Genomic DNA, 25332 nt, shown 5'->3' on the forward strand with positions numbered 1-25332 from the left:
ACATGCAAAAGATTTCTTTTTGGATATTTAAGCACTCCATAATTTTTTTTTTTCATCAGTCGATGTTCTCATTATTGGTGTGGTTGTTAAGCTCGCGATGACCATATGAGTCTTTTAGTGGTTCAATTAGATACAGACAAAGGTATTTTAGAAATTTAAGCAAATTATGTGACTCGCATTATTGTTTTGTAAGCCTTTTACTAAAACCTAATTGATGGAGATAACCATACGTGTTGGATTGCAGTGAAATAATAAGGAACCACATTGAGATTTCTAAAATAAGGGGGGTCTAAGTGTCATACATGCAAATTTGAAGGACTCTTATTATTTTTTCTTTTTTTTTCTAAAAAGGAAGCATTTCATGTGGCTATAGTATGCAAAAGAAATCCTAGAGAACAAGTCATCTATCTTTTTTCCATTTAATTTGCTTACTAAACTTATAACTACTCAGTTATTCTTGGCTCCTATATGTAATATACAAAATCAAGAGATATGCATGGCAATAACATACAACATTGCTTTACCACTACTTTATTGAAATCTTGCTAAACTACATGTAATTTACAATAATCAATAGTTTTATCATGACTAGCCAGAAGAATCTCATCATTGGTCTCGATATCTATCTTTTGAAAAGCACTTATCTGAGTGGCATTTTAAAAGTTTGCTTTTAGTATGTATGGCAGTATATTTGTATGTAAGAGTTTTTTTTTTAAGAAATATATAAAGTAAAAAAAAATTTACTATTTGAGATTTACAAAATTATATTTATTTAAAAAAATCATTACTATATAATATATTTTCATATTCTTTATTCACATGAGATTTTAGAACTTTTATTTAACATTGTTAGATTATGCATGACATGGGCAGCTAGGCTACCCTTGTGCATTCGCACCAATTGATTACTTGTTAGCTTTGATTACGAACTCCTAAACAATGGAGCATTATTTTTAGTAGCAAGTATCCTAAAATTTATGGGAGCTATTAACTATTTAGAACTTTTAATCTAAATAAGTACACTTGACATGATATCATGGAATACTACTATTTTATCTTAGTCCACACTTGACATGATATGAATATATGATGTTTCTATTATCAAGTATATAATGGGCAGTTAAATATTTTTCATTAAAAGACTAATCAAATAATTATGTTTTATAAATTGCAATCAAGTTAGATCACTTATGACGTGCTTTACATTTTAGAAAAAGCTAAATACGTGTTTTAGCATATATGTAAGCTTTCTTACATGTATATAACACATAGTTAGGTGACTTTAACGATAATATACATGTGAAGGGTGTCAAGTATGAATCGGTAAAGTTTTTTTTTTTTTTTTTGCAAATAAAAGAGTCAGCTAGATTTTGCTCCCTATTTTGACATCAAGCTAGCAATTGCAATATATATATAGACAAAAATTTGTGCTTAGTAAGAAAGTAGAAAAGCAATAAAAATTTTGAGGTTCATAAAAAAATCAAATTATTTTAGAAAAGATAGCTTGGTGTAATGGTGTCTTATATATTTTTAGGGTTGTTTGTTTGAGTACTATTCTAAAAATTTGCTTTGATATAGATATAATATGTGCATTTTAGGAGGTAGTGCTACCTTTATATATTTGTACACCAATTTATCGTTTGCTGTTTTTGATTGCAACCATGTATTAGCTAAAGTTAGGATATTATTTAAAGTCAGCAGTCTAAAAATCAAGGGAGGTATTTCAATATAAGGAAGGCATGATATAAGCATGTACAATCTTTTTCTTATTGAGTATATAAAGATAAATCAACTAGCTGGGTTTATAAATTGTAATTTATCTTGTCAAATTGTGTGATGTGTTGTCTTTTCATAATAAAGCCAAATATGTTTTTTTAGTACTTTTTTAGAAGCTTTTTCAAGCATGAGTGTTATACAATTGGATATTTAAATATGAATAGTACATATGAAAGGAGCTAATTGGTTAAATTACTAGAGCCCTATGCAAATATCAGAGAAGTACATTCAATCTTACCTCTACACTGATGCTCAACTAGGCTTTTATGCATCATAGTTCTTGGAATATAAAACAAAAGAACAGTGCCGCTAGATGATGTAGTAGGTAAAGCAACTCTTAAAATAGGACATATAATTCATCTTTTCATTTTTGTTCTACCCTTATTACACCATATCTTTTTACAAATTATATAGTTTATTCTAGACTATAATAGGAACCTTCCGACTTTATAAAATCTTATTAAATTACATGTCATAAATACAAAAGATATTTACTCATTAAACCGTCATATTATGTCCAATGGAATAACATCATAGTCTTCTTGCAAGCAAATTTATTTCTAAGTAACCATATTTATTTCAATGAGGCTACTTTAAGGAGGAAAAATGACTTGGTTTAGAAAAAAAATTATACAAAAAAGTCACTTGCGCTGCTAGTAGCCCAACGACCATTACAAACCAATTTTCCCTTGCCCAAACCAGCCTAAACTACCAGACCACCTATAGGGCACCATTCAATTGACTCACCGCAAACGGCCCTTCGCATAATTTTCCCCACGCAGACATTGCCCCCATGCTGTCATAATCCTAAATGAAGGAGGTTAATCTGGGAAAAAGACAGCCCGAATATTTTTCAATCCCGTTATTTATTCCATAGATCCTTTCTCTCCCTCCTGTAGGGGAGCTCCAGCCTCCAATGACACCAAAACTAGCCTCACGCGCACACACTTTGATGCATTCCATTATATATACCTCCTCTCGTCTGAGCCAAATGAGAGTCAAACGCCCTCGTTCGTTTTCTTAATTGTTTCCCCTGTTCTAGGGTTCGTGAGATTCCACGTCTCGCGAAGCTCTAGCTTTCTGACCCTCAAAAGGAGGGTTTGGAACCCTAGCTCGCCAGCGAATCGGGTGAGCTTCTCGGTTTGTCTGTTCCTTTTCAGTTTCAGGGCTTTTGGAAAGATTCGATCTTGGGGGGTTTCCGGGGCGGATTCGGGATCTCAATGCTGGAATACGGTTTTTGGTTCTGGGTTTGGAGGAATTGGAGTTGTTTCTTTGTGCAAAGCTAGGGTTTTGGTGGGTTGGGTTTGGTGGGTTGTTTGTTCCTGTGGTTTCTTTGCCTGGAAGGATTCTTTTGGAGGCAGGTTTTAGTGGGTCGGAATTGATTTAGCACTGTGAAGTGTTTTAGTTTGAACCATGCTTCGAGTGATTGGCTTGGCTTCTTCTTTCGTTCTGCTAGAAAGATGGCTAGATCGTGAGCTTTAGCCTGTTTGCTTGCTGTTATGTTCTGTTTTTCAATTTTTGATGCTCCATAACTTAAGTTTTTGGTAGAATGATCTTTTTACCACAAACCGTTGCATATTTTGCTGGTCAGCTTATGTTGTAATAATGCAATGATTTGTGAAAAGCTTGCATTTTGTTTTTTTTTTTTTTTTTTGGGATCAAACGGGATGGTTTTATAAGTGGTAGCAGCTATTCTGTTGGGGATCCAACTGGTAGTCAGACGTATTGCTAGTGTGGTGAACCTGTGGTGGATTGGTGATGACTAGATATACTTTTGCAATATAGTTTGTTGTTTTGTGTCTTCCGTTATTCTTTTTTTTTTTTTTTTTTGTTGGGGGTGGTGGGGGGGGGGGGAAGACATTAGTTCAATTTGTGAAATGGTAATTGGGTTGGCCATTGCACAAGTGATACTAGGGAGGTGGCATTTGTCAGGGTGATTTGAGCTGCCTCGCAAGGCTGTCAATATGGGTTCTGGCATTGGAATAATTCATTATTTAATTGAAATAACTTGTGAGCATCATCTATACATTCTTCATTGGCATTGACTCAACTCGTACACCTTCATGGACAGTTACAGAAGACCTCAAGTGTTACTATACTTTGAGTGTACAAGACCAACGCCTGCTTTGATATCTTATACCAAGGCCTGATTCCAATGCCTCATGGTCAGACATAACTGTTTTGTGGTGGACTGTAATATATACCATCCAGATCAGCTTTGATATTGGAGGCAGTATGCCAGTAATTGTGGGAAGAAATGCAAAGATCTTCTGCTGCCAGCTGTGGTGGTGGAGTTAATAACAACGTCATTAGTGGGGCATCTTCTAGGGAAAATGCTAGGCCTGAGTCATCCTATTCCACATCGAACTTTACCTTGAATACAAGGTGATTCTTGTTCCATGCTTTCTTAGTAATTTACTTTTTTTTGCTGCTGTTTGATTGTTTTATGATCACTCTTCCCTGCTTCAAGATACTTCTCAATGAATATTTTCTGGTTGGTGGCATGAGTAAATAGTTTTCTTTGATGATACTTTTGGTAATGCTGGTCCTGGAGTAGAAGAGTGTTGCACTTTACTTTGAAAGGAGAGCAACTTTGAAGCCGGCCTCTTTCCATGATAACACTTTTGGTAGTGCTTCTTCTAGGATAGGAAAATGTTGTAGTTTTGAAAAGAAAACAATTATGAAGCTGATCTCTTTTTGACTTTTCCTATTGCTTATGCTTGTGCGAATGTATGCACAAGCCAACTAGTTAATACAAGAGCGCATGGGTACTATTTTAATTTTTTTAGGGTTTGGAGCATAACATTTTATTGAACAATGATCCAAATTTGATGCCACAATGAAGTGCAAGGGTGAACTGTTGTGTTACCATAGTGTTCGCAAATAATTGGCATCCATGTGTTTTAGGTAAATGGATGTGTTGAGCACCCTTGAAAATGTCATCTAGAAACTTAATCCTCTTCCTTCGAGGACTACTTATATTCAAATTTAACGTCATATAATGTGTTCTTACAATGGATCCAGGTATATTTGCTTTCTACTTTTGCATTTTCAGTCTGTGGTCCTTTCCTGGAACTGATATCAAATAACATCCCCAATATGACAGTTTGTAGGATGTGTGAAATGGGGCTTTGAACTTTCATCATTCAAGTGTTTATAGAGTGTTTCCAAATCCCTAGTGGTGTGGTTGGTGTAAGTTCTATTCGTAAGGAAGAGCTTTCAGAGAGCATTGTCAGAAAAGCTATTATAGTGAAATTACTTACAGAAAACGGATGATTTTTTTTTTTTTTTTTTAGGGGGGCGGGGGTGAATAATGGAGGAAAGTGGTGAGGTAAGGATAAATGAAGAGAACTTGATTGTGGTACTGCTGTGAGTTGGATTAGATTTAGATTCATGAAGACTGGGCAATTTCAGATTGGCTATGTCCAAGGTAAAATCCTGGATTTTTTAGGTTCTTGCATTCTATTGGATAAAATTAAATCAGAGCTTTCAGAGTTCAATATTGAACAATTTGGGCATCAAATCTATATTTGGGACTAGAACCTGGAATCAGAAGACCTAGCTTTGGGTTGGGGTTGCTCAAGTCTAGTTTCCTAGCATACCATTTTTTTAATACAAAATTATAGTCCATACTGAACACAACGCTGAGAGGTAGATCTTCTAGTTTTTTGGATGCTACTTCTGATTTCTAGTCATATAAGCCCAAATAGGGATATGATTCTATACATTCTAAAAATTCATGAAACCTTTTTAGGCTTTTTAAAACCAATTTATAGAAACATCCAACATGATGATGTTCTGTTAGTACTATCTCCACACCAATCAAAAATCAAAGTGTTGAATATGTAGAGATAATAACCTGGTAGGTTTGAGGACCTGAAATTTGTTTGGAAGTCTACATCCTAAGTACGGACAAAGAATGCCTCTTGTATCAAGAATCAAAGCCTTTCTTTCCATTCTATGATAGCTTGGTTCTAGATATACTTTCATTACGAGTGCATTGCAAGTTAGTCACTAGGTACACATAGGATGGTGTTGTTCTATTTTTAAATAATTGCATGATTTATTGTGTTGATATAACCTTACAAGTGATGTTCTAGATGAAAATTAAGTTGAACAGCTATGCGTGCCATGACATCCTTGACAAGAAATGTTTGATAGTGCACCAAACATCTAAAGTAAATTAGAAAGCTGGACCTATTACAATTATTGAAATTAATATCTTTAACCACCAGGCCAGCAAAGAAAAAAAAAGAAAAAAACTTCATTGTCTTTTCTTGTCGTTCACCTCATTTATTCACTTCCTCTTAATCCTACCCCTCTTCTTTGTTTTCACAAATGAGTGGTGGTAAAGTGATTGCAGTCACCACCACTAGATAAGTGGAGATGGAAGAAAAAAGGATAAATACTAGTTTTGAAGTTATTTTGATTTGCTTCCATCTCTCAATCTCCATGCCATTTGGATATCTTGTTATAAGCACTCCCTTAACCGACCAAAGTTTGCTTTTCTGCTTAGAACTCTTCATCCTTTTCTTTCTTTCAATCTCTTTATTGGCATAAATTTTGACAACTATTTGTACTAGTATCAGCATGGCTAGTTGTAATTGTATAAATTAGGCTATTGTCCTCATCAGTAGTTGCTGTTGAACCTGTAAGATATTTGAATTATATGACATAAAGAGAACACTTAAATTTAGAGTCCAAAAGGTGTCAGCTTATAATTATAGAAAATTATAAGGTTGCTTAACCAGGAATGGCAAGCTCATGACTAGACTTGCTCTTTTAGTTTTGTAGTTTTCTGTCATAGGCAAAACCTTTGTTTTTGTCACAGTATTGCTTCTAATGAATTTGTATTATGATAACACTCTTTTACTTGGTGTATTTTTTAAGAAATGTGCCTTTGGTTCAGCATTTTTAACTAATATTTATGAGGCATTGGGAAGGAGATGTGCTTGGATATGCATTTAGGAATCGAGAATAACAGATGAAAGTCTTTAGCTGAAGTGAACAGAATCTCTGAAGGATTTCAAAGTGCTTGCATTAATGTGGAAGGCAGCCCTTTGTTGGAAGAATTAATGTAAAGGTTTGTAAAGCTGAACTCAAATAGTTAAAATGAGGTTCAATGGTTCAAGCAGGTGATATTTACAATTTGCCTGGGTCAGGTTTAACTTAACAAAATTGTAAAAAATTGGTTCTTGGTTAATTTGACACTTCAAATAAGAATTAAGCTATGAGTGACATCTGAATCGTGATAACTCTCTTTGGAGGTCAAACTATGCAGACACATGTTAGAACTCTGTGCAACATATTAAAAAATTGACACCCTAAGTTGTGGTAAAATCAGTGTACAATACACTTGGTTCAGTACTTCTCTGAGATTGCTGTTTAATTACAGGCCTATGTTTGCTGAACATGACTTTGTCTACTAGGTCTGTGCACATCCTATCATGGCAAGGAAATTATGGTGAGAAATAGTCCCAGGGAGTTAATGATGGTGGCAAAATGATAATCACTATTAAGTTCTCTTGCTTGTGAAATAGTGCATTTGTTGGAGTCTAGCTATTGGCCATATAAATAGTCTAGGGAGTCAATGACGGTGATAATCACTATTAAGCTCTCTTGCTTGTGAAACAGTGCATATGGTGCAGTCTAATTATTGGCAATTTAGTCTTGTTGCATAAGCATAGTTGAGTCCTTTTGATATAAGTAAAACAGCTCAGTGGCTCAGCCACATGTACATCATTAGTTAGCTTTCTTCATAATCATTTCTTGCTCTGGAATGTTTTCCTAGTATGTATTTTCTATTTACATATGACTGGACCTCCAATAGCATGAAACTGTTAGTCATCTGGTGATGACTATTTTTACATGAAGAAGATTATGCTGGTAAACTTAAAAATACATGTTTTTTTAGTTACTTGAACTTCTATGTAAATGCATGCCTGATGACATTATATTCTGACTCATACATGGACATCTTGCGAATAGCTGAGTGAAGCTGAAAGTTCATTTCGGTGGTGTTTATAATTGAAGAAAGCCATTTCTACTTTTCTTCAATATATTTCGACCTTTCTTCTCCAAAGATTGTTGTTGTAAATCATTTCTTAAAAATTTGGACACTTGTTTTTGCAGGCGACATCCCCAACTATCCCCGTATAACCTAAAGTGTGATAAAGAACCACTCAATTGCCGGTAAACTTTGCACCTGAAAATAAAATCACATTAGATTGTATTTTTTTTCTGGGAGAGACACTCCTCATTATCAACTATGTTGGAACTCATTAATTTTTTTTCCATGATAAAGGTATCTTTTCCTCTGTGTCATATATTTACAATATCCCCTGTTATGTATTTTCTCTCTCACCTTGTAGCTACAAAGTGAACTGAAAAAACCATTTTCACATTTTTCACATAATCATATGCCCATGTTAGTTCCATTCTCTCTGCTTGCTGATGCAAAGTGATCTTAAGAATTAACTTTTTCACAATATGCCTGCGCTATACCTGTTTTTATGTATGTGAACATTATACTCTTTCTTATAATTCTTAAAACTCTTGCATAGACTTGGGCCGCCGGACTTCTATCCCCAAACCCCAAACTGTCCTGAAGAGACACTAACAAGAGAATATCTGCAATTTGGATACAAAGAGACTGTTGGAGGAATTGAGGTGGGTTCTCTTTATCATTGTTTTTTCTGTTTTTTTTTTTAATTTTTTGGGGCACCAGCATAGCTTTACCATAGTTTAGTACCTGAAATGTTTTGTTTTCTTTCATCTCTTCCCTATTTATATAACTTTGTGTAATATTGAGACTTTCTCATTCTTTTTGATACTAACTTGTTGGATGTCTAGGAGGGGAAGATTTGTGGAATCGGAACCATCTGTCTACTTCGAACTTGATTAGCAAGGTTGCCTTTCTTTGCTATTTTGACATTAAGATAAAATTGTGAGTTCAAGATTGTCACACCCCAAATCCAGAACATGACTTGACTATGCTGCTATGGTGTTACCGCCCATGATAACATGAAGTCAACTATAGCAACTTGTACAAAAATCCAACTTATACAAAATATAACAAAGAAAAGGTCCAAAGTCTCCCATCAATTAAGTAAAGAAATAAGTTGCTGGTACATGGCTTTTAAACCAAAATTAAAATGTTCAAAGTCCCATAATCTCAAAATCCACATAACATCCACTATAAGTCCATAATATCATTGGTCATCTAATAACTAATAATTTGCTGCAAAAGCCTTCAAGCTTGCTAGCACGAATCCCAAGCTTGGATCACTCCTTGCTCCTAGTGACCTTACTTGCCTAAAAGGATAAAAAAAAGAGCTACACATCTCAGTAAGCGAACCTCACATTACTTTACCAGATCAAGTGTAAGTTTTACATGACTTAGTAAATCATTTAGAGATAATAACTTCTTATTTCATAGTAACAATATAATACAACAAGTCATAAAACCAATTATGCTTTCACATATGCATAAACCATACAATTTCATAAATATGATTCTAAGCAGTGATTGAAGTCTCGGCGGGATGGGGGCCGTCTTGGCCATTCCATCCTGTTTGTTTGGGATTCCGGCATTAGGGACGGGTGCGGGACTTCGAAACGTATTTCCAGCTTTCGTCCTGACCATTCTGTCTTCATCCCAGCCGGATCAGGCGTCGGTATTGCCGTCCCAGTCGTGCCTTAACTAATTCTTTTCAAATGTCGATGATGATTCGTAGTTTGAACGGCTCATTCGTTGCCAGGGGGGAGAATGAAGGAAAGGGGAGTACTGGCCTTTTTCGTGTATCGGCATCGGCACCGGAGGGAGCACGGCATTTGCCCTTCGATTCTAATTTCCGAAGCAGAGTACGTCAGTGGGAGAACAACTAGTGAAGGAGAAGGGAGGAGAGAGGAGGGAGGTCATTGGATTTTTTCCACATGGAGCATCGAAGCCAATCGAGACTCAGGAGGGAGGAGAGAGACCGCAGGGGCAGGAAAGAGGGTTCGGGATCTTCAGGCGAGAAATTGTTTCACGCACTAGGTCCAAGTGAACCAGGGCAAATCTCGGAGCATATGCATGGTGGATAGCGTGCAATCGGGAATTGGTGAAATACAAGGGGTAGCGTGGCGTGTTATCCACTGTGGGATTTGACGCGGTCCAATTGCACTTGGTGCACAAACCAGGTCCAAGTGAACTAGGTTAAATCCCAGAGCATATGCACGGTCGGTAGCGTGCAATTGGGAATTGGTGAAATACAAGGGGTAGCATGGCGGGTTATCCACTATGGGATTTGATGCGGCCCAATTGCATCTGGTGCATGCCATCCACAGTGGGATTTGACTCGATCCAATTGCACTTGATGCATGCAATCATGATACAGATTCTTCTTGTGGGTTGCGCGATGTGATCCATTCGATCTTGTCCGTTCGATTGCATTCACAAGATACAGCTCTCAAAATGTTTCAAGTCCATGATTTATCTTGACCTGAGCAACGTACCTACAGGTCCTACACAGCTGCTTTGATCGACGCCCGTGACTTTGCTTGACACTCATCTATTTATGCATGGTCAGATGCTGCTTAGGTCAGGTCAGGATTCCTATCCTATATATTTTTTTTAAATCGGACAAATCATATTCATCTGTGCCTTAGAAGTTCAAAATATTTAAACAATAAATAGATCAATAAAATTTTAAGATAAATTCAAAAAATAATATATATATATATATATATATATATATATATATATATATGTAATGGCATCCTAAGCATGTATTGGGACGTCCGATCGGGACGGGGTGGGACGTGGGGCATCCCGTTTCGGATGAAAATTGGGATGCCCTCATCCCACGAGATTTAAAACCTTGATTCCAAGTGTAATAAATAACTAGGGTCATAAAATATTTGCCATTTAGCCATGTCATAATACAAAATAATACTTTCAGATATAATGCTAAGGTCACTTTATGCTTGTGATAGTGCCGTGATTGATTAAGTATCACAATATGCCAGCTATTATAACCTATTGGCAGGGCCATATGCCAACTAATACAACTTGCTGGTGGGATTGTATGCCAACTATTACAACCTATTGGTGGAGCCGTATCCCAACTATTACAATCTATTGGTAGGGCCATATGGCATATGCCAACAATTATAACCTATTCAGGGGGCCATATAAAGCTATCTAAGAGCCTTTAGTTATATTTTCTGGAAATAAATTTTCTTAAATCATTTTTCTTAATGCATATTTTTTTTAAAACATACATATATAGATAGGTTGAAAGGCATTGAATGGCATTATAGAGTTCATGGTTCATAAACAAGTTATTAACAATAAAGCATTTATGGAACTATTCTTTTTATGACAAAATACAATTTTCATAATATTATATGCTTAATTCTTCATTTAAGAGATTTAGAATCATTAATGTCAAATATCATTTATAATTTTTACAAAATCTTAAGCATTGAAAATAACCACTAGTTCGAAAACTAGTAAGGATTGTTGGGGTTACTTACCTCTTTTCACCTTGAAACCTCAAAATTCAATTAAGCAAATCAACCAAACCCATTCAATGCCATTTAGAGCCCAATTAATTCATATTCAACAACCTTAATGGTGGTAAAGTTTCAAATAATAGAAAAAGAACATGGTTGGTTGGATGACAACATTTGATAGCTTTGGGTTGGTCGGATCTAAGTGATTCAATTGGTGGATTGGAGCAAAGATTGAGGGATCGTTAATGATGGGTTTTAGGGATGCTTAACAAATTGTGGGGTGAGGGGTTAGCGCACTACCTGGTACCAAGGTGGTTTAGAGTCTGTTTAAAAGGATCTGGTTGGTCCATAGAAAAGGAGTGCGGGACCCTCCATCGGGGTCCATAGTTAATGTAGAAGGAGAAAGAGGATAATAGAGAAGAGGAAAAGAAAGTGAAGAGAGAAAGGGAGTGAAGACAGAAATAGAGAGAGGAAAGAGAGAGAAAGAAGAGAGAAGATGGCCTCCTCAGAACAAGGGAAGAAGGGAGGACATACGGTTGGATGGCGATGGTCAGGGGGTTGTGGTTTACGACGACTATGAGCGGAGGTGAAAGGTTAGCGATGATAGCTGTCATGTGGAAGAGAAGGGAAAGAATAAAAATAAGGGAGGGTGGCATGGTGTTTAAATCATGGAGGAAGGCCAACTATAGTGGCGATAGCATTGGTTAGAGGACTGGCCTCCAGCAAGGGTTGTGATAGTAGTGATGCTGGCGATGGTTGATGGTGGAAGCAAGCAAAACGGGAAAAAAAAGGTGAAGAGGAAGCAAGAGAGGAATTTATTAGCAAAATTTGGTGATTTCTTATTGGAATTCAAGGCTGATAGTGGTGACCTTGATGCGAGAACGGTAGGAAGGGTGAGTATCAGAGAGGGGAAGAGGCGAGTTCCAATGAGTATTGTGACCATGATTCCGATAGGCATAGAAACATGGCATGGGGAACTCAAGTGAGAGAAAGAGAAAAAAAGCGATGCTTGACAGTGGTGGGTCGTGGAGGGGGCGTCTTCTTATATAGGAGCCGTTGGGTTCCTTCTGAGTACAGTGGCCTTAGGTCTCCAATTTCTATTTGGAATCCATTGGGAAGAAGACTCCCATTGGGAATTTACTACTAGGCTGATACGTCCTGTTGCCTAGAGATAGCAACCCAAGTGGGGGGACGGGTGAATTGGGTTCTTTAAAAAATTAAATGTCAAGTATGTGCTCTAATTGCTAATTGCAAAAGTGTAAGCATTAGTGATGTGCAAGCAAAAGAATATTTAAAGCAACAGAAAAAAGTAAGTAATTACACAATCACAAACATAAGAAGTTTATAGTGGTTCGGTGCCAAATTTAGTACCTATGTCCATTCTCTAAGACCACCCGCTTGGGAATTGCAACTATAATTCTCTTGATCACAGTCGATTGTCTTGTTCGAGCTTACAATCAAATCCAATTGGTTTTGCATAGCTCATAAACCAAATCCTTAACACAGGTGATTTTACTGGGATCAGCAACCAAAACCTTCTCAACTAAGTCTCCTAAGATTTAGTCAAATATACATTTAATTCTGGGCTTGGATTAGCCTTTATCCCTAAGTTTTTATCCCCAAGAAACTTGTCACAAAGCAATGAATACATCGAGTATTTAAAGCTGAAAACAAAACTCGTTGAAGCTCAATGGAAGTCGCTGATGAAGCTTCTTTGAATGCTTTGACTTCCTCCTTAATTGCTTGAGAGAGGGTAGCTGAATTGCTTTGATGGATTTCTTAGTTAATAATACACTTAATGAATGTTTTTGTCCTCATTTTTTGGATGTATTGAATGTTTTGAAGGAGTGGAATTGAATGCACCCTCAAAAGTCCTTTTCTTTGGGTCCCTTTTTACTTGAATAAGTTCCCCACTTGACTTCCTTGCTTAAATATGCTCAAAAATGATTGGAAGGGGCAATTTGACCATTGGAGAGCTCAAACAAGTAGTTATCCCCTTTTCTGCTTGTTGAGAAGTTTCGAAAAATTAGTCGTTGGGTTGTCAGGCGTTGAGGGGTCGACTCGTCTTTATTTGGGGTTAACTCCTGTCAGGAGTCGACTTGTGAAGCACAGTATCTTACGACAGCTCTCTGGGATTGACTCACCCCATCATGCGATCAACTTGTGAAGTACTGGGGTCGACTTGGGAACATGCCTTTTTTTCACTGCTTTCTGTCTTCACCCTGAGATCATAAAAATTTAAATGTGGTTAAGCAGAACTTGTGGTATTGTTATATGAATTGCTGATTGTGTAGCCATAAAATTTAAATGTGGTTAAGCAGAACTTGCAAACCTTCTGTGATGACTTTATTGGAGACTTTTTTTAAAGAAATTTGACAGCATGAAAATTAAATACCCAAAATGTTTATTTAGTTCTGGTTCAAGTATTAATGAAGTTATATGCATTCCTGATCTGCATATTTGCTTAATCATGCTCCTTTCTCGCATGCGTGCCTTGAGATGCTATGTGCTATTTATCATATAATTTGATTTGGTTGACTGATTTTTTTTAGGTTGTAGTTTATTTCACGTTTCATTTTCTTGTGGTCTTGCTTGAACCCTTTGGAGTTTGGACATATTTATAATGTGTTCTTTTTGGATGTTAGGAAGCTAAAGAGATTGCATTGGTTCAGATTCCAAATTTTTTAACGCCTGATCTTATCATAAAACGGAAAGAGGTAATCTTATCTTGGATCAAACATTAATGATGAATGCATATTTTTCTGAAGTTGCTCATTCTTTCACTGCATAAACAATTATTTTAGTGAATTTAGTTCCTCAAGCTCAAATTACGTAGTATTTATCTATTCTGAATTGTAAAATAATAGAATAACTATCTTTCTTTTTCTGTTTGATTTTATTTTGTTGAGAGTAAAAAGATGGAATAAATGCATATGTACAATCAAAATCAAGGCGCTGGGAGAAGTAGTCTCAGTGATGCTGTGAACCCCCTGCCCTTAAGAAAAATTAAGAGGAAAAAAAAAATCTTTCATTTATTTGTATCATAATTATTTATTTTAATGTTTTGGTATTGCAAGAACACTGTGGTTGGTTGTTTGGTTGAAAGATTGTACTATAGGCTATTTTTTGGTGCATATGGGGTGAAGACTATGTTTGGTGGAATAATGAGTAAATGAGAGACAGTATCCTCCTATAAGGCTTCTGAGATTCTTCAAAGCCCAAAATACTAACAAGACTACCAAGAAGACTGGCAAATATTGTTACCATAGACCTATAAAAGGAATCATGGTCTATGTTTAGGGGTCCAGTGGATTTGCTTGGTTTCGTTAGTGGCTTGAGCTTCATGGTGCAAATTGATTTCTGGCTCATGATGTGTTCTTAGTTCCTTCTTGTTGCTAAAGAGTTTTGGGTTGGGTTTAGTCTAAGCCACTCTTGGTTTTCTTCATGTCTGAATCATTAGGGCTAGACTCCTCTACTTGGATAATTTAGGTAGCATTTGGCATCACTTATAGTTTTCAGCTTTTGTTTTCTTAAAAACCAAATGCAGTTAATAGTTTGCAGACTGTAAATAACAGATAATGATGGATAAGGACAACAAGTTTTAAGTAATGTTGTTTCATTTGATTTAGGTAATCTTATGCATGATTCATTATATAGTAATGAAGAAGATGACAAAATTTTAAAGATGGATTTAATTAGTGCATTCATTGTTTCCCTAAATCATTGTCTTTAATCATTCTTCTTGGTCAATCATTTCTCAGGCTACTTTTCCATGGAAATCCATTGACCAAATGACATTAATTGGTCAGTAAGCTACCCCATTTTTGTCATGACACAGTTCATTGATTCAATCAAAAGAAAGAATTAGAAAAGTTATCATTGAAATGTCTGTTGTCTATGATTAGAGATCCATGTATGTGTGATGGTGTCTTTATGTGCATATGTCTTTCCTTCTCTTTCCTGTCTCTCTTTTCTTTTTCTTCTTCTTTTCTTCCTTCCTTTCCTTCTTCTTCTTCCCTTTCTTTCTTTTCTTTTCTTCCTTGCTTTCTTTCCTTTTTTCTTCATCTTTCCTTTTAAACATCCATAAACCTCAATTAACCCTCGAAAACAAAAAAAATTTAAAAACCAAAAAGAAAACCAAAAAATGTTGTATTGGTACTGAACTAGTGCACATTTGCATGTTGAATGTCAGTATGTATGGTTTGGTATGATATCATACCAGTTTGGTATTGGTATGGTACTCAGTACCAAAACAGGACCTTGGTGGAGTTGATGGTGGTGGCTGATGGCCGATGACTGGCGATGGTAGCAGCGGGGACCAATGTAGTGGTAGTAAGACCTGATGGAGGCAGCGGTGGTGGGCATGGGTGGTTTTGGTTTTCAAAATCTTTGAAACAAATTTTTTTATTTTCCATGTTTCCTAGAAACTGGGAAAGAATTTTCAAAAAAAACTGAAAATAGAAACTGGATTACCAAGCCTTTTTTGCCTAGATTTCTTTATGTTTGAAATAAAAATTGAAAACTGGAAATGATGCCAAACAGGGCCTTAGTTTTGTCCTTATTCATTCAGTTTTTTTTTTTTCAGGTTGGGGGGGGACGGGGAGGGGGGTGGGGGCGGGGTCCTTCTTTTTTAGATATTGATACATCCCAACTAGAGAAATAGATCTAGTTTATGGACCAAAGCCCAAATGGTTTGTCAAAATAGGTCCATATCAGGTGTGGACGTACCCACTTGTTCTATTAATGAGATGGTACTCCTTCAGAAAAGTTGATGACCCACTCTTCTAGCTGTTGCTTAAAAACAAGGAAAAGCATAAGGCTTGTTGGCATGCTTAACCTGCAGCTACAATACATACAATAATATATAAGACAAAGTGCTACCATGATGATGGAGGGGAATTCCATGAATTTTGGGCTTGCACGCAAAAGGAAAAAGTTACTTCGTTGTCTTAATAAAAAAAACCTGTTGAAACAGGTCATTTTATAGGCAGATTAATTCTTATCCATAGCTTAGAAGACTTAATAAAAAGAATCTGTTGAGACAGGTCATTTTTTTCGGTTAAGTTAATTTTTCAAAATAGTTGCATTTGACAGATGCAACCATTGCTACATTAAAAGTTATGTGCAAAGATTAATTCTTATCTATATCTTACAAGACTTGTCATTCTCTGTTTTACCATGTATAATCCATTATCAATTAACTTGCTCCTCTATCTTAATAAAAAGAATCTGTTTAGACAGGTCATTTTCTTGGTCAAGTTAATTTTTTAAGATAGTTTCATTTGGCAGAAGCAACCATTGCTAGGTTAAAAGTTAGTGCTCAACTAATATTTATCATGCTGGTTGTATCTTAAGGCAATACGAAAAAAGCTCAGAGCTATCAATGAATCTCGCGCACGAAAGAGAAAGGTAATTGTTTACATGTTTTGCACCAGATTGATATAAAGTCTAATATTTATTGGCTACTTGCTTATTTATAAATATTCTGCATAATTTTGTGAACTAATCCTTGAGTCTCTGATGTTTGACAGGCTGGCCAGGTTTATGGAGTGCCTCTTTCTGGATCTCTACTGATAAAACCTGGTGTTTTCCCAGAGCAAAGGCATTGTAGTGAAGACTTACGCAGGAAATGGATCGAGGTTTATGAGTTTGAATATGATGCTGTATTTTTTTCTTTTAGCTATGACAGTTTGCTGATTTTTTTTTTGAGCTTGCCTCTCTTTCATTGTCTGTCAACTTCATCAATCATTATGGATTTCTAGATTTTAATCCAAGCCAAACGGAATATGTTTTCACCTGTTCTATTTTGATCATAAAGATTATATTCTATGTGCTTATTTGCCACAAACATATTCCATTAAATTTTAACGAAATTTCTTTTTATATAGAAAATGGCACTCTACTGGTTTTTCTTCTTCCTTTCTTTCATCCTAACTTATTGTCTTTCTGATGTTCTTCATCATCAATATTTTGAATTCAAATTGGGTTCACTATTTGGGAGCCACCATCTTGTTAGCAGTTAATCATGTTTGGCTGAAACTTATCAGCCATTTTATTATGTTGTTTCCTTTCTTTTTAGTTTCTATCTGCTTTTGCACCAGTGTTCAGCAATAAATTCAATTCGTTCTTGGATTTTTGTTCATGATGTATTTTGAGTCAGCATGTTAACAGTTAATCATGCTTAGCTGTGACTTATGAGCCGTTTTATTTTGTGTTTCCTTTCTTTTTAATTTTTTATCTGCTTTGCACTAGCCTTTAATAATAAAGTTAATTCTTTCTTGGATTTTTCTTCATGTATTTTGAACACGCGGACTTTTCACCGTTCTGTGCAGGCTCTATCACAACATCATAAACGATTGCATTCCTTGGCCGAACTTGTTCCTCATGGTTACAGACGCAAATTTCTCTTTGAAGTCCTTATTCGCCATAGTGTGCCTTTTTTAAGAGCAACATGGTTTATCAAAGTGACTTATCTTAATCAGGTGTGAAGCTACTTGCAGCTATCTAAAAACATTAGTTTGTTATCTGAATTTCTGTTCTACTTGATTGTTGCTTATCCAGTTCATGGTAATTGTGTATGCATATTTGCAGGTTCAGCCTGCCTTCACCAGTGTTTCTTCTGGGGCTCCAGATAAGACACAATTATCTTGTGCGGATTTATGGACCAAGGATGTTATTGGATACTTGCAACAGCTCTTGAATGAATTTTTCTGTAAGGATGGTTCTCTTCCACCTTCGTCCGGTAGGGATCAATCATCACAGGGTCTTATTGCTGGACCTGGATCAGCACAACACAAAGGTGACACTGTCCCATCTACTTCTGATGATGAGGAACCTTCCCTGCACTTTAAATGGTTGTATATGGTGCAGCTTCTACGATGGCATTATTCAGAAGGATTGCTGCTTCCTTCTCTTATCATCGAGTGGTCCTTAGTCAACTTCAGGTAAATGATAGTCTTTCCTAGGAAAAAAGAGAGAGACCTTGTTATATGTCAAATTATTGGATCCACACCTCCCGAGATCTTTGTCAGGCATTAATGCTTGTTCAATCTATGCATTCAGGAGAAGGATTCAGCTGAAGCGTTAGAGTTGCTTTTGCCTGTCGTGTTTGATTTAATAGAGAGCATTGTGATGTCACAGACCTTTGTACGCATGCTTGTGGAAATAGCTGTCCGGTCCATCAATGGCCTTTCTTCCAGTGACTCTAGTTCAGAAGATAATTTGAAAAAGCAATCGCTTACTTCTTCACTGGTTTGTATCCTGCGGTACATGATTATTTCTGTGCCGGATACTTTTGTTGCTTTGGATTGCTTTCCTCTACCATCCTGTGTGGTACCTGATTTAAATTGTGGAAATACTGCACCAAAAGTACCTGAGGGTGTAGATAGTGTATGCTTTGACATGCAAGATACTTATCTTCAGTACTTGTCCTGTGGCTATACTGTTTCCTCTATTCAGAAACGTGCATCTAATCTTGCCAAACTCGTAAACCCTAGTTTTCAAGGTCACGGTGGAGCTAAAGTTGTGCAAGCTTTGGATAGAGCTTTGATAACTGGCGATCTGAAGTTTGCCTATAACTCTCTCTTTGAAGGTTTGTCTGATATGGCTATTGAAGAGCAATGGGTTGCTGAAGTCAGTCCATGTTTGCGGTCTTCTTTGAAGTGGATTGCAACTGTTGGCTTGCCTTTTATTTGCTCTGTATTTTTTCTATGTGAATGGGCGACATGTGATTATAGAGATTGCCGTACTGTCCTCCCACAGAGTCAAAAACTTACGGGCAGAAAAGATTTTTCACAAGTGTATATTGCACTCTTGCTTTTGAAGCTTAAACTTGAAGACATGCATAGCTCATCCCAGTCTAAGAGTGGCTGTACATTGTTATTCAGTAGCAGCGGAAAAGCAACTTCTGTTCATGACACTTCATTAGGTGGAACATTGGTGGAAAACTTTCCAGATGTGAATAATGTGATGTTCTCTGGCAGCAGAAAGCATAAATTGATATTTTTCAAAGTCCTGGTCCGTTGCATGACATTATTGTGTGTTGGCTAGATCAGCATGAAGTTGGGAATGCTGGGGGTTTTAAGCGTGTTGAAGTTTTCATGATGGAACTCATTCGTAATGGCATCTTCTATCCTCAGGCTTATGTAAGGCAGCTCATTGTTAGTGGAATCATGGATAGGAATGTGACTGCTGTGGATTTGGAAAGACAAAGAAACATCTAAAAATTCTGAAGCAGCTGCCAGGGTCCTGTTTGGTTGATGTTCTAGAAGAAGCAAAAATTGTGGAAGCCCCACTGTTATATGAGATTGTTTGTGTTTACTCAAATGAGCGTCAGCTTGTGCTTTGTGGACGGGTGAGTGGTAAGTTCAAGGACAGAGGCACCAAAGGTTACAGGTATCAGAGTTTTGCTCTACAAAAACATAAGGATCATTCTGCTGCTGTAAGAGATCGTAAGTGTGTCAAAACAAAAGATGAAGCTGCTGAGCTGAAGATTTTGATTTCAACTCTTTTGCACTTTCCTTATTCGATGCGAGTTGAAATGCACCCTGGTGAATCTCAGAGGAGTTTCAAGAGACCTTTGAGTTCATTTGACATAAAAGTTGATTTGACAGAAGCGACACCTGGCTGTCAGGAATGTAGGCATGCAAAGAGGCAAAAGTTAGGTGATGAAAGGAGCTCTCTTCGTCAAGGATTTTCTTTGAACCAATCAGATGATGAAGATACTTGGTGGGTGAGGAAGGGACTTAAATCCCAGGAGTCGTTCAAGGTGGAGCTGCCTCTTAAATCAACTAAACTTCCCTCAAGGGGTAGGCAAAAAACTGCACGTAGAACACAAAGTCTAGCACAGCTGGCAGCTGCTAGGATTGAAAGCAGCCAGGGGACATCTACTAGTCATGTATGTGATAACAAAGAGAGCTGTCCTCACCACAAATCTGTCAGTGAAGGTGATGTTCCTAAAGATGTTGACCGGATGAAACAACACATCTCAGCAATATTGTGAAGGCCATAAAGCAGCTTAGATGGCTTGAGAGGAGATCCATATCAATTTGGTTGTTAAAAACAATCAGGCAGCTTGTTGAACAAAATGAAAAACCTACTTCCAAGGTCAGTAATTGTACTGGGATCTTTTCTGTACTGACTGATGATAGAAATGCTGTTCAATGGAGGATTGGTGAAGATGAGCTATTGTCCATTCTGTGTATATTGGATGTAGCTTCTGACCTAGTTTCAGCAGTAAAATTCCTGCTATGGTTGTTACCAAAGACTCTTGGTGGACCCAGCATTGCTGTTCATGCTGGGAGAAGTATTATTTTACCCCAAAATACAGAAAACCAAGTCAGCCAAGTTGGGGAGGCATTTCTTTTATCATCCCTGCAAAGGTATTGGATTCTTTTTTTTTTTTCCAATTGCCTAAAAATCTTGTGAATGATACTTGTCTTAATTTATGGAGAATATGTTTGATCTTTTTCCAGCTCTTGTTCATAATGATTGTGTGATCAAAGTCTGCTTAGTTTTTGCCTTTAGTTCTAGACATCCATACCTGGCTGATGTGCTCTATACCCATTGATTTTTATTCTGTTGGCAACAACTGTCATTACAAAATTCCTGCATTTCCATTTCACTTCATTATCAGCATTACATTAGTTGCTTTTTTTTTTGGATTACAATTGTAGTGATGTCTTATATTTTGCTCTCACTTTTCATATTTTACATTAGGTGGCATTTGGTATCACTTCCATTTTCCTTATTTTGAAAAACAGAAAATAAATATTTTATTTCGTAATTTTTAAAAGTATAAACATGTTTGGTATAATCAATTATTTTTGTAAAATCACAAACATGTTACTAGTGACCCAGGCAGTGGTAGTGGTGGTGGAGACGAGGCTGTAGTGGTAGTGGTGGTGACGATAGTGATGGTGGGGGCACTGACCATATGTGGTGATGGTGATGGTGGTGATATGGAAGAGGCCGTGGTGGTGACGACAATGTGGAGGTGGTGGGGTTGTGGCGGTGGTGGAAATGATGGCAGGGCTGATGGTAGAAATGATGGCAGTGGCGGCGGCGGTGGTGGTGGTGGAGACAATAGGGGCGGTGGCGGTGATGGTGGATATGATGGCGGTGGCAACAATTGTGGCAAAGGTGGAGCCGTGGAGGTGTGTTGGTGGTGGTAAAAGATGTTTGAAAATAGTGAAAGTAACAATTTCTTTCTTTCATTTTTTTCTAAACATAATGAAGATGACTTTCATTTTTCTCTAGACATAATAAAAATGGCTTTTGAAAATAGAAAATAAAAGCAGTAGCGCGTAATATGTTTTTTGCACTGGTTTCTAGGATTTTATTTTTAAAATAGGAAATAATAAATGAAAGCGATGTGAAACAGGCCCTTCGTTTCTGTTTTTTTTTCATGCTATGTGTGAAATGAAGAAAGGGGAGTTGTTGTACAGAACTATGAGAACTTGCTTTTGATATCATTATCTGATCGAGAGAAGATTGGTTGCTTCTTATTCTGCTTGCTGAAGAAGTGCAAATGTGTGCAATCATTTCTGCAGTTGTTTGGAAGTTCCCTTGGAACTTATATATTGAACTTAGACTCCATGTCCTGATCACAGATAAGGGTCAGTGCAACATTTTTTTCTTGACAAGAAGACAAACATACTATTAAGTCTCTAGTATGTAGTATGAAAAAATAAAAAGAGACCATCATCTCAGCAATCATTAGGAAAGTAGAACAAGTAGACATGCCGTTCCATTGTTGTTATGTTAGCATATGATGCAAGAATAAATCGAGACATGTGAAAGGACAACTCAGCAATGGGGCAATTGAATTTGAGGCTGGCCTCTGACTAATTACCATTTTATGTTGAAATCCTGTTGATTGAATTATTTTATCCAGTCCTTGATTTTGATGCCATCTTCTGTTTAATTCCTGGTCTGTTCATAATTTTGTAGAAAACAAGGACAACTCTGTAGTCTGTACAAAAACAAGCCCTAACTCTATGCAAAACACAAGCCCGACTCTTTACAGGGAAGAAAGGTAAAATGCCAGTCAAACAAAGGACTGAGTGCTAAGTTCCTTTGCAGTCAAACGTGCTGCCAACACTTTATATCACTCTTAAGTTATATTACAGCAAAGAAACAAAAAAAGATCCTAAGATAATCACAGTTCAACAAAAAACTGTACCAGTTGTGATGAACAAATCAGAATTAGTTTATATACAAATATGCAACAGTAAACTAGTATCTGATACATAAGAACAAATTTATGATGTACCAAGAACAGAAGTGATATAAGTTCTGGGTACCTAACCCTGCAAGAATTTAAGATCAGCATATCACAATTAGATTACACATATTTCTAGATTGGTTCCAGCATCTGCTTGGATGTGCTACATAGCAATAATATGAGAAAATCTTGATAAAAGAGTTCTTACTGAAGAACCAAGAAAACTTTAACAACCTATGGATGCCTTTTACTATCCATTTAAATTGATAGTCTCTTATAGCTCAGACTTGAGAAAGGTCAGACTAGATTGGAAGATGTATAGTTACTTGAACACCATTACAAGGTCATTCTTTTTGTCAAAGAGCAAGTTAGAAACATGAATTGATTATTTCCGGCAAACACATCAGTCTGGGTTGGAAAGGGGTGACTTTAGTAACATGATGTCCATGAAAACACAGATGTTCAAGAACGAGAGCATGTTTGCATGATGGCATGAGGAATAAGTGTGAATTCACGAAATAGGGGACTCGATGCAAATAAGATAAATTCTTCGGGATAAAATCAGACTAGAAGCTGAGTCACAATGGGTCCATGAAGAAAGGATAAAAACGTTGAAATACAAATGCAAAAAGACTTCAAGAATTCCCTGAAATAAAAATTGGGGCAAAACTTTTGACTTCTTTCATCATAGGAGAAAAAGGTGAGTTGGGTCATACATTCCTCGGGCGAGTAATTGAACAGCCCAACCCTTGAAACTGTATTTACACCACATCTTTAAAATATTATTTTGGATGACCATGGAGATTCATTTTTCTCAAAAACATTTTGTGGAAATTATGTTTTTGCAGCTTGGGACATTTATAGTAGTAATCTATATCATAATCCATGTTGTCACTCTGGAATAATAGGAATTGGTTTATGGAGAGAAGCTAGGGGATGATGACATGGTTTGCTGTGATGCTAAGTGATGTTGATGGGGGTTTTGAGATGGTATCACCCTTGCCACTTGGGCAAGGGGTTGTGTTCATTTCTGGTTGGAGTCATCCCTGTAGTGGTTGGGTGGGTATAGGGGCAGAAGGTGGGGATCAGCTTATTCTAATCTTAGAAAAAAATAGACCGGGGTAAGAAGAATACCGTGATAATTGTGGAGAAGAAAAGATGGCTATATATGAGTTAAGATGTCTTGTGGGAATGATCACTGCAAGAATTTTGTCATGATATTTTCAACACCTTGGATTTCTAAATCTGTGACTGTCTTCTCCTAGGTTCTATCTTTTCGTTGGTGTGTTTATGCAAGACACTGTTGCTTCCATGCATGCATGCCATGTTCTTATGCAATATTGTGTTGACAGCACTATTTATTAGCATGTCCTTTCTCTTCTTCATATCTGCATGCACCAGTTATCATCAAATCCATGAGATGTCCATAATTTCTTGAGTCATCAGTCTGCATTTTCATCATGTTCTGATTGCTATTAGATTTCTTGTTCTGACTTGGATCTCTCTCTCTCTCTCTCTCTCTCTCTCTCTCACCCTCCTCCCTCTCTCTCCCTCCCATTCTCTCTCCCTCAGTTGGGTGGGCGGAGGGGGATCTTTAGCATGGATATTGTTTTTTCTCATGATAATGTGATTTTCAAGACTATTACTTGACAATGGGTTTGCATGTTGAGAGTATTCTATCATTATTTTGGATATAAATTCCAATGTCAAATATGTTGATCTTGAACTTCGCTTATCATGACAATATATATTGCTGTCTAGTTTTTTCTGGATCTAATATTTAGCTTGGTACAGGTATGAAAATATACTTCTAGTGACAGATCTTTTACCTGAAGTGCTAACTACTTTAATGCAACGAACTGTTACCATGGTGACATCCAATGGAAGGTCTTTTAGAGCAGCATCTTTTGCCTATGCTCGAAATTTACTGAAGAAATACAGAGATGTGGCTAGTGTGACAAAATGGGAAAAAACTTTTAGAGCTACATGTGATCAGAGGCTTCTTGCAGAACTCGATGCTGGCCGATCACTTGATGGTGATCTAGTGTTTTCTTCTGGAGTCCCTGCAGGTGTTGGAGACATGGATGAGTACCTCCGCCAAAAGATGACTGGGAGATTACCCAGGGGTAGCCCCAGCCTGAGAGAGATGGTGCAACGACATGTTGAGGAAGTTGTACGCTGTTTTTATGGAAAAGAAAGAAAACCTTTTCCAGTCAGTAATCCTAAAGGTCCAGTGTTAGAAAATTGGGAAGACAGTAACCAAATAGCGCAAGATATTGTTTTGGGCTTATTAGACTGTATTAGGCAAAATGGTGGGGCAACTCTAGAAGGAGATCCCTCTATAGTGGCTTCTGCTGTTTCTGCAATTGTTGGTAATGTGGGCCTTCTATATCAAAACTGCCAGATTTTACAAGTGGTAGTTACCACAGTTTTTCATCTGCAACAAATTCGTTGAATTGTGTACGACACATCTTGCGCATTCACATAACCTCCCTCTGCTTGCTTAAGGAAGCTCTTGGAGAACGTCTGAGCTGTATATTTGATATATCTTTGGCTACTGAAGCTTCTTCAGTCATTTCTGGAGCTTTTGCTCCTGGAAAGACTCATCGAAGTCAGTTTCAAACATCTCCTGAAACTCATGACATATATGCAAGTCATTCAAATGAGATAATGAAGAACTCTGCAAAACTATTTGTTGGAAGGGCTGCAAAAGCTGCAGCTTCCGTATCTGCACTTGTTGTGGGGGCCATTGTTCATGGTGCTACTACCTTGGAAAGGATGGTAACTGCCTTCAAATTAAAGGAGGGATTGGATATTCTGCAGTCATCAGAGTG

At 37.0% G+C, this 25332-nt stretch overlaps 1 protein-coding gene across 1 annotated transcript in view; it reads left to right on the forward strand.

Annotated features, from left to right (window-relative positions):
- Positions 1-2662: 2662 nt before the first annotated feature.
- Positions 2663-25332, forward strand: part of LOC105042902 (mediator of RNA polymerase II transcription subunit 12) — a 33130-nt gene continuing 10460 nt past the window's right edge. The window contains 14 exon segments of the mRNA XM_010920264.4: positions 2663-2904; positions 3848-4161; positions 7909-7968; positions 8340-8445; positions 13920-13991; positions 16630-16683; positions 16806-16913; positions 17607-17756; positions 17866-18199; positions 18202-18218; positions 18337-19267; positions 19270-19485; positions 19488-20249; positions 20252-20654. Coding sequence (XP_010918566.2) covers positions 4034-4161; positions 7909-7968; positions 8340-8445; positions 13920-13991; positions 16630-16683; positions 16806-16913; positions 17607-17756; positions 17866-18199; positions 18202-18218; positions 18337-19267; positions 19270-19485; positions 19488-20249; positions 20252-20654 — 3341 coding nt within the window. The 5' untranslated portion in view covers positions 2663-2904; positions 3848-4033.

The sequence above is a fragment of the Elaeis guineensis genome, chromosome 4, assembly GCF_000442705.2.
Source record: "Elaeis guineensis isolate ETL-2024a chromosome 4, EG11, whole genome shotgun sequence".
In the NCBI taxonomy this organism is placed as follows: Eukaryota; Viridiplantae; Streptophyta; class Magnoliopsida; order Arecales; family Arecaceae; genus Elaeis; species Elaeis guineensis.